Source organism: Morone saxatilis, unplaced genomic scaffold, assembly GCF_004916995.1.
Source record: "Morone saxatilis isolate NCDOM2014 unplaced genomic scaffold, NCSU_SB_2.0 Contig7, whole genome shotgun sequence".
Classification (NCBI taxonomy): Eukaryota; Metazoa; Chordata; class Actinopteri; family Moronidae; genus Morone; species Morone saxatilis.
In genome coordinates, this window is record NW_023340246.1 from 3,308,041 (window position 1) to 3,318,677 (window position 10,637).

The following is a 10,637-nucleotide window of genomic DNA, read 5'->3' on the forward strand; positions in this document are numbered from 1 at the left end:
CATTCACACAGTGATGACAAAGGCCATTGAGCAAAAACTCATTCATTCATTTACACACCGATAACAATTTGGGGTTCAGTATCTTGCTTAAGGATACTTCAAAGTGCAGCAGAAGGAACTGGGGATCGAACCGACAACCTTCTGATTAGTGGACGACCCACTCTACCTGTGGGCCACAGCTGCCGCAAGTCATCTATCAGACGTGATTCCAATGTGAATTTTAGCACTAGATTATTTTCTGTGAATAAGTTCTTTTTTTTTTTAGAAACTTTATAAACAATCCTCTGTCTGTCTTATGTTTTTATTTTATTACTAAAATCATACATTTTTAATAGTCTGCTTTTTTGACCAATTCAGTGTCAGTTTCTGAGTTTGGATATTACATAATACAGTTTGGATATTACATAATGAATTGTAATGCAATAAGTTATTTAAGCTCAGAAAAATGAAAAATTTAAAAGTCAGACTAAAATTACTACTTGATCAAGAATATTTTTTTTAGTTTTACTTAAAATTTTAAGTTAAATCAACTGGTTTTACAGTGTAATCTAAACAGTTTAATTTAGTTTCCTTCACAGAAATGAATTAAATGTTGAGATATAGGCCTACTGTGTATATTTTTTAAGTTTTCTAGTACGCTTTAAAACCAAGAAGGTCTCTTAGCCCCCTATGAATGCTTTGGCGACCCTTGGTTGGGAACCACTCATAGGCCCGACTTGTTTGCGAACAACACATCACTAATTGGAAGCAAATGAGGATCCCCGTAGTAATCTGTAGAATGTGACAAATCCCACTGCAATAAAGTGAAAGCAATAAGACGCTGACATGGCTTATCTGACCCTGGTCTCATAGGCAGAGTATGGACATACAAGGCAGCTATGTTTACACATATCAACCGAAAGAATGAATGATTTCATTAATTATTTAATAAACCTACAAAGAGATCTGTTCATTTCCAACAGCCTGCTCATCATCACTGCTGATATTCCTTCGCCCTACTGCCAGTACGACCTGTTATCCAAAACTGTACGTGTGAGGCGACAGCGGATTTTCCGAGTCTCTTTGTGTAGATTAAAAAATCAATTCAAATCCAGTTGATTCTAAACCCATGAATCCTCACAGGCTTTACCATGTCAATTGTGATCACTTGGCCCAGAGATATTCACATTTCACAAACTAAACATGCCCACAGAGAAAAAGCTGGAATGGTTATTGGTCTGATGTTGCAAGCAGTGTGTCTAAGATGGGGCTACTTAATGGGAACAGTCAGGGCTTTGGAAACCTCATCATCTCCAATCAAGCCTGGTCTTAAGACACTGGAAATCTGATAAGACCTCCGCTGTGGTTTCTGTAAAATTGCCACCAGTCTCTTGTAACATCATCAATAACAAAGCTTATGAATAAGAATAAAAACAGAAAGCAAGCAAAAACTGCACACTTTTTAAACCAAATGTTGCCAAACATCCGTCAGTATTTAAATGTGAGGAGCCAGTGAGGCTGGTGAAATGAGAAGAATGAACTGGAACAGAAAAGGAGGGAAGGATGAGGATCACCCATTTAATCCCACAGTATATGCACTGTGCAGTGGAACAATAGAAACAGTGGACTCAGAATGATGGATGAGGAGCCAGCAGGGGTTAATGAACACGGATCTATGCTGAGCCAACCCAGCTATATACTGAACACCACCTCCATTATAACCTCCGGTGGCTGGTGCCAGAAAGCCCTGTTGACTGTTTGCTTCATTGAGATTACAATCAATTGTATCACCTATGCATTTCTTCCCCCTGATGTCTTACTAGGGCACCTTGAGCATGAGCTACTTCCTAGTTTGTACAGTTCAGGGGAGCGTGGTGGAAAATCATTGTGGCTCTGCAGGCTTCTGGAAAGTCTAAGTGACACCCAGAGGACCTGAATTTACGTCTTTCTGTCCTCTATTTCATAGACGGGTCTCCACTTTTAAGCAAATAATAAGACAGCGCTGTCAGTAAGGCACTAAAAATCAAGCTTTGGCCTTTATTGAATGTCATTCTCCCTTTCCCTCACATCATTCCTGTCCTCTCATGGTATTTAATAGATATCATGGCATTTTCAAGTCCATGGAGCAGGGTTCCCACATGTCCTGGAAAAGCTGGATATTTAGAGACTTGTTTTCCAGTCATGGATACACCTGGAAATTTATTAAAATGACCAAATATCCTGGAAATAATCCATGTTGTCCTGTACATTTTTTATTGCATTTCAGCCCCTCACTTACATTGCCTATGTAAATAAGTGTACTGTAAACGTTTATGATGAGGCTAAAACACTTGATCATGAACCTGCATCATTAAAAAAGAAGAAAAAACAAAACTGAACTAGGAAACTAACCTAAAACTAGGGAAAATGTGCAAACTTGCTCACAATGAGCGTTTGTGAGCAAGTGTTGTCCTGTTTTGTCAAGAAAACTCCTGCAATATGTCCTGGAAAGGGATTTCTTAGAAATAATGGGAACCCTGAAAGAGGTGCTTTGTCAAAAGCCACGGTAAGGCAAGATGGCAGAAACAGATACATTATATCTTCAGGAAAATTCACGTTTCATAAAACCCGGCTTTTATTTTTGTAGCAATTATAACATTATACTCATTGCTGAAATCTGAAAATGTGTAAAATCAATAAAAAGTAGTGGCTAGTAGTAAATTAGCCAAGACACACAAACATGTAGACAATCATACAGGTTTTTAACAACCCAGTATTTTAGCCAGACTTACTAGCAGGAGAAAGACGATGAACAATAAAATTATTACCTGACCTGCCTGTTTGGATCTAAGCATCTAGTGGCGAAGTTGCAGAACGCAACCAAATGAATACTGCTCATTGTATCCGGACCAGGCTACTTCATGTAGCGTAAGTTCGTTTGATCAATACAATGTGAGCCTAACCATTAGAAACAAAGGCCCAAACTATAAAAAATAAGTTTGCAGTTTATAAATCAGAATTTTCAATTTAACAATGAACCAAAAGCTAGGTGGTAGCGTCCAAAACATTCATTTAAATTCTCATTCTGCCATAACGTAGAATTATTGCTTACTGTATAGCCAAGTTTAGACCACTGACAGATTTGAAGAAATTAGCCATACTGTCCAACATTATTATTTTTTACTCTGCCATGACTTACTATATGGTCCTTTGCATTGAAGTACCTCTAAATATTGAATGTGTGAATTATTTCGGACACAGCCGCGGACAGTTATGAGAAGAACGTTAAGTGGAAAGCTGATTGTACTTCATCTTTATTTCATTGGTGTTATTAAGACATGAATAATCCAGATGAAGACAGTAGGAACTTCGAATGCCCTCCCGACAACACAAAGTGCGGTCTGTTCTTCTGTCTCTAGTTAATTATCTCGTCCTTCATCCCTTTATCTATTTCTTTGTGCCCTGTGTTGTCATATGTGCTCATCTCCTAGAAAAGCTTGAAAGCTTGATCCATCTCACGGACTGTTCCCTCACTCAACCAGGAACATTACAGAACTTTCATTTTAACTATCAACCTGTCTTCCTTTGATCTGCATACTCACAGCTTTGCATCTGCCTTTTCCTTTTCATGTCTGATCATCATTTTGTATTCTGCTCCCTTCATGTATCCAGCAATCCAATCGGTCCTGGTCTAAACTCCCAGTAAGTGAAATCTGTAGTCTATCTGGCCTTTCCACCTTTTCTTCTCCATCATCCCATCACTCCTGCAGCTCCTGTCATTCCTCTCTTCTTCACCAGAGACTGCCTCATGCCCCTTTCATCTATCTTCCTGTGACTTTGTCTGTCCCTTTCCTCTGGGGCCAGACCAGTCTATCCCCAGCAGACACCTACAGTAGATGTCTGAGGCATTGCAGATCATGGGAACAAGCTTAGGCCTGTGGCAGGCTGAGGGAAGTGGCACAAAGCAACGCTTGGCTAAATATCACTCTCAGTTTCAATCTGTCTTTCACGCTTCCACGTCTGTGTCTGAAGCTAAATCTACCCTCTGTCATTTGAAAATCTAATCCTCCACATTTCATCTCTCCTCTGAGTGCATTTCCTTAAAAGTCTCCACTGTCCTCCCAGCACACAGCAACCCCAAAAAACATCTCATTATGCCCCGTCATTGGAGCACCAGAGACAGTAACAGATGAGGAAGCATTATGCTTGTTCAGTGTGAACGATTATTCACACGACAGCTCTGTTAAACCCGCGAATACCCTGTACTTGTCAAAATCTCAGAGCGATGCAAAGTCACGCTCAGCGAGGAAGCGATGCCAAGTGCGGTGCTAGCTGAGCTGCTCCCCTCCAAATCCATGCTGAAGTGTGCGTGAAATCCTGATGTGTAGTGTCGCCTCGGTGTTATCTGAAGCAGCCTTTGCTTTGTGTGAGGTAATTTAAGTGAATAAAAGGAAGGCAGGTGGAAGGCGGAGGGTGAAGAGAAAAGACAGTTTGGAATAAAAGCATTTGCCAAGGCCATATTAACCTACGAGAGGGTTGTGGGGCAAAAATGAGCAGGTCCCAATTGGCCTTCCTGTTCTCTATGCAGTGTGTGTGTGGCCTGTTGCCCTTAAGTACTCATTGGGCACGGTGCAAAGTTAAAACTAAATGAAAGCTTCATTATATTTTGCTCAGAGCCCCAGAAACTAACCAGTACTACTATACTGGAATATTACCCTTTCTGTATTTATCTTTATATTTCTGTATGTATCTTTCTGTCCGTAGATTGTGATAAATTAATTGAACATGAATATATATATAAGCTATATAAGCGTAATATTAAATTACATAAGAAAGGTATTTAAACTTAATTGAATAACTTTTGAATACTTCCACATTTTGGGATATACACATATTAGCTTTCTTGCCAAGAGTTAGCCTAGCTAAGAAGATACCACTCTCAAGTACACTAAATATGAAGCTAGAATCGGTGGACGGTTAGCTTGATTTAGCAGACAGACTGGAAACAGCTAGAAAGAAAATCCGCCTATAGGCAGCTCTAAAGATTCATACTTTATTTACATATATAAATATATATTTATATATAAGATCAAAAACAGGAGTTATTTAATGCTCTACTTCTTGGTGGGACCTGTGAGTGCGGTGAGGTAACACTACCCTGGCTGTAGTATTTCACTAGCGTACAGACTGGTTTCAATCTGCTCTACTAACTCTGGGCATGAAAGCGAATAAGCACATTTCCCAATATGTTAAGCTATTTCTTTAATGGTAAACTATTTATTAATGCTTTAAAGATCATTTAGAAGGCATCACGAAAAAGTGGGGGTTGCCAGGTTGTGAAAAACACCTTCAGGTGGTGTTCACTCTTTTATTTGGTAATATTAAATGTTGATCATCAATAAAGCAAAGTTACAGCATATAAATCTTTCATAAATAGTGGCTTATTAAAAAGTGGTGTCATCAAAATTACTACCAAACTTAGGGCTTTCTCTGGGTCTAATTCAGCCTCACTTGTTGCTCCATCCATACAAAAAATGCTTTCATACCTCACCTCACCTCCCATGCACTAAATACCAAAACTGCCACAATATAATGGAAACCCCAATTGGGAGTATAAATGATGTCAATTTGACATTCTGCCCTCTGCAATGCTGCCAGGACAACCTCTACATCATATCTGCACCACAGGGCTTTCCCATCTATCAGAGGCGCACCAGAGGAGCGAGTGGCTCGTTCCCAGCTTTAATGACACTTAGAGCACATTAGGGGCTGTGGTTACATGGGAGGAGAATCACTCGAGCGGAGTCTGACCATTGAAGCGCTGAGCCGTAGAGCTCGGAGGAGGTCGCAGTTCACCTTGTATGTTAATTAAAATGGCTTTGGAATCGCTTGCGTGAGTGCTCCCATGGGGGACTGTGGTGTTGTATTTTATGTAATGAACAGATTGATTCTGCCGATTGCCGCACCTGGTTTGAAGTAAACCACTCAACGTGTCATTATATCCCGCAGTGAGAATACCCTGACATGCTTATCATCAATATTACTATTGTACTGAATTATTCTTATGTCTGCTTAAACCACTTTACAGTTACAGTCTATCTGTAAGTTAGACAGTGTACTTTTTCTCTCCAAACAAGATGAAGAAATGATGGAATATCTGAAGTAAAAAATAATTAAAGACATTGTGGGATCCATCTTGAAATATGCTGAAAAATCCAGACTGATCAGATGGCTTGCTTTCATACTATAAACAGTAAAACTACATGAATGCAGCCCTTTAAAGTTGAGCTTGTTCATGTTTCTAAATGTAATTACACAACAAAATATGCGGTCAAATCACAGCAATAAGATCAGGCAGTGTATCCAAATTGAACTTGTGTTAATTAATGTTAAAGCTTGAGTAAGGTTCAGGTGATGGATAAAGTATGTGAGTAGAGCATATTAGGATGGACCAAAGCATTTGTTGTTCAAAGCAACACTATGGAACCTTTGAAAGAAAGAAGATGAGGCAAATTAATTTGGTGCTAGTTTGCCAGCTATTCGGTGCTGGTTTGTCCTGGGTTTTAAGGTGGGTGTCACTTTAAATGTCCTGCATTCAAGGTTAGTAGAATTTTTTTTTAGAATTTTTTATTCCATAGACAAATGTATTATTGAATTATTTTACAGATGCATTCATGTCCAAGTCACATTAACTGGTCCAGTTGGCCAAGCTGCTAGTTTTAACTACTGTTGGATAGTTTATAAGGAATATTTTCTATGATGATGACATTGTTTGTTTGTAAAATCACAACCTGCAGCCGTCAGATAAATGTGTGATATGTATAGCGAAGTACAGTATAACGCAGCTTTATATGGGAAAACTAAAGTAAAGTGTGTCAGGTTGTCTTTAAGTTACACACTCATCAACACGAGTTCCCCATACTCATCAAAAAGTGTAATGGCTTTAACCAGCCTAGTTCTGCTCCTTCCTTATTACCTGACCTGCTCTTCCTTAACACCTTAGCCCACGGTGAGTCCAGGGATGGTCAGAGAGGAGAGTGATTAATGATAATAGATATTCCAAAGATAGCCAACATGTCCTCCTCTTTTTTCCCCACATACAGACGTCTTATGGAACAGCTCCATGTGTAAATGAGGGGAATGGAGGAGGAATCAGCTGTGTTGAGAGACTTCAAAACAAGTTAATGAAAGATTTATCAGCACCTGAAATGAGTGCAGGAGCAGATAAGGCACATACATGTGAGCTAATTAACTTGGCAGTGTATGGTTTGATTGATTATGGTCAATTAATAGCTGGAGTCCGTCTGTGTGAAGTCATTTGTCATTCTCTGACTTCCATGACTCAGGCGCTCGTGTTACCTGCTGACAGGACTGCTAATATGTTTGAGTCAGAGCAGTTCATTACTCATTTTAGTTCCATTGTGTTTCTCTGTGGCCTGTTTCACATATCCTCTGCCTTGTGTCCTTATGTTCATTTACTGGCTCGTGTTATTTATAGTTTGATTTCACCCTGGGTAGTTTGACTCAGCACACTTGCTCTTTTTAGCAATGCGCTGGCGCTCCGGGGCGTTAAAAACTAACCTTTTGGTCAAGCGGCCACGGTGGCAGCCGGAATTCAGTTGGGCAGTTCTTTGTAACCAGATGAGTTCTTGAAATTAAAGGAAAAAAAGGAGCGACGGAGAGGTGGCCACCTGCCAAAGCGGCTGATAGAAGTGAGAGAGTTCCAGCCAGAATCTCCCAGCATTTGGCAGGTGGCTGGTGTTAATGTGCAGCCTTGGCTCTGCTGAAACGCTTTTCCACGGCTCCACATATTCCTACCTCGCAGCCTCTTCCTAATTATGTTTTCTCGCAGTATGGAGCACCAGCTTATTATGCTGCATGTCTGTGTGTGTCACCGTGAACAGGGAAAATCAGTGGAGGAGGCATCTCCACTCACTGTTTTTTGCCATCTTAAGCAGAATGCAAAAATAAAGCCTGGTGAGATGTGGATTATTGCTGAAGATACAGAATAATGTGTTCCATTGTGATCCCTCCGCCAGCACTGATATCACAGACGACTGTGGAAGGTATTGTGCTTTCTGTCCCTCTCTTACAAATCAGGACATGTGGAGATGTTTTCTCCCCTACCAGCAGAATCAGAAAGGAGCTGTATATTTAGTCTCCTTTAACTGTACTATCACGGGTGTCTGCACTCTCACTGTCCTGCTCTCTTTATTTCTGCTCTGTGAGCAGACACATGGGCCGCTGTCTGACAGACAGGCAGACAGACTATTAGCTGTAATTGCCAGAGGATCAGTCATCCCAAGTGCATCAGGTCTGTTTGCTGTTTCCATGCGAAAGGCAGACTCAGGGCAATATAGGCTGAAAGACCTGACCCAAATCTGTCTTTACATAAGGCCCTGCTGCATGATGGAGATGTTGCTCTGGGAGCAAATAATTAGATTATTCAAATATCATAATGCAGTCAGTCAGATTGGCACTGGTGTGTAGCTGAGGCTTGATTAAAGGCAGAGGGAGGGAGCAGAGCGGGGAGATGGGGGGAGATTACACTCTACAAGATTTCCTAATTGATCTGGAAGGAAGGCTGTTTAATTGATCTAGGATGCTGCGCTGGGGTGCCACCATTTCTGCATATCAAATTGGGTCAGAGGGAATGTGTGAGGTAGCCAAACAAAGAGGGAAGACTGGGAAATGTGACAAAGTGGTGGAAACGCTGGTATGAATGATGGAGCAGGAGCTGAAGATACAGGTGCGCACCTGTCGTGTGGAGGAAAATATGTACAGAAATCTAATCCTGCAGTGTTTAACAGTGCAAAACTGCCGGAATATACATCTGAAATGAGTGGACTCGCAGGGCTGTGGGCTGTCGAGCACTATTACGCACAAATATCACACCTGCGCCTCCGACATGCACACAGACAGACATCAAACACGCAAATAAGATACAGAAATTCTACCAGTTCGGAGGTACTTACGTGCCATATTGCAAAGAAGATCAGGGACACACAGAGGACCAGAGACAGCATGTAGCAGAAGGCAGCAAAAGTGAACATAATTGAAAGGGGAAACGGTGGATAATTTCCCAAAGAAGCACGATCCGGCTGACAAACATCTAAAACAATAAAAGGGGGGAGCCAGGAAGAAAGTTCTCACGGTGCCATGAGAAGCCGATGCGGTACCGGCACCATGACTTCGCCCCTGGCAGTGTTTGCAACAAATTGTTGCAGAAATCCTCTCCAGCCGTGCCGCGCGTCCACCCAGCAGCGCTGATGTGACTCTGAAGTCAAGAGCAGCTCTCAGATCAGTGCACTTGGCATGTTCAGCCTTCAGTGTCCACAGTGTCGGTGATGTATGTGATCATGAAAAGAAAGGAGAAGAAGAAGAAGGCAGCGGGTCCTCTCAGGGAGGAGTGGGAACTAATGTGAGGAGCTTCTGCGCAAAACCATCCGAGAGAGGTGAATCTGTAGGTAATCCATTCAGCCGCGGCGGAAGGAGCTCTGCTGGCTCTGTGCTGCTGTCATGGTGTTGTGAGAGGAGCTCCTCGTCACTTCAAGCACAAGGCGTTAATAAATGCTCTTTTCTCTCCCTGACAAACCTATCAGAGCGCACGAAGGCGCGTGAACAGGTGGATTTACAAAGAGCAGCGCCCGGTGTGCCCGCCCGCCCGCGCGTCCTCGTGCGCGTGTGTGTTTGTGTGTGCGTTCAGATGTATAGTTTTACTGTGGCTTGCTGTCAATATTGCCAGTGCATTTTGGATCATGTGGGTGCCACATTATTTGGAACTTGCGCATGGTTCTGAGTTAATTGATTGGTTACAAAGACGAGCCATTCTTTCTATTTGTGTGACTTCTGAGTGCGTAACCAGCTCAATACCACGCCATTTGCTACGCTCACCTGTACAAAATGCCCAGATCAAACACTTAATGCACTATGCTGTTACATACTGCAGACAGGAAGCATTCAGTCCAGATGACAGAAATATAACGCACAGATTGATCCCCACTCACAGAACACGATTCTCTTACAGGCAGTGATCATTTCGATTTGGGGGAAAACTAAGTGTTTCATTGATGATTACAAAGACAACCATCGTCTTGGAATGAGGCATACTGTATATTAAAACTGTGAGACGGGCGCCACCGTCTGGCGCTTTTATAAACTGCCTGTCATTGTGCTATAGAGCAGACGTTATTCCTTAAGGAGCCCTTTTCTATCATTTAGTAACCTGGTGACCCCTGACTCAGTGACATATTTTATAGATATTTCATATTGTATTCAAAACTAATGAACTAATGTTATATACTATTATTATTAGCAAGTTGCACATCTTGGAAGGATGAGACTTGTTTTATTTGTTGTTAATAATGATAATTGTATGTAATGTATTAAAGGACCAGTGTGTAGAATTTAGTGGCATAGTGGCAGAGGGAGAAACTCCAGTGGCACACAAAAAAAATGGCCCTATCTACAGCCAGTGTTTGGTTTCACCGTTCTGGGCTACTATAGAAACATGGCGCTTCAACATGGCGTTCCAACATGGCGGACTCCATGGCAGGTGACCCGCAGCATATCTAGATAAAAACAGCTCATTCTAAGGTAACAAAAACACAATGATTACTATTCCGGTGATTATACACTAATGAAAACATACCTATGAATATTACATTCCATTTCTGACA

At 41.4% G+C, this 10,637-nt stretch overlaps 1 protein-coding gene across 2 annotated transcripts in view; it reads right to left on the bottom strand.

Annotated features, from left to right (window-relative positions):
* cnih3 (cornichon family AMPA receptor auxiliary protein 3) overlaps positions 1 to 9,506 on the bottom strand; it is an 82,887-nt gene extending 73,381 nt beyond the window's left edge. For both annotated transcript variants that reach the window (XM_035678117.1, XM_035678116.1), the window contains exon 1: positions 8,934 to 9,506. In XM_035678117.1, the coding sequence (XP_035534010.1) occupies positions 8,934 to 9,011 (78 nt within the window). In that variant the 5' untranslated portion in view covers positions 9,012 to 9,506. The remainder of the gene's footprint in view (positions 1 to 8,933) is intronic.
* Positions 9,507 to 10,637: the final 1,131 nt, after the last annotated feature.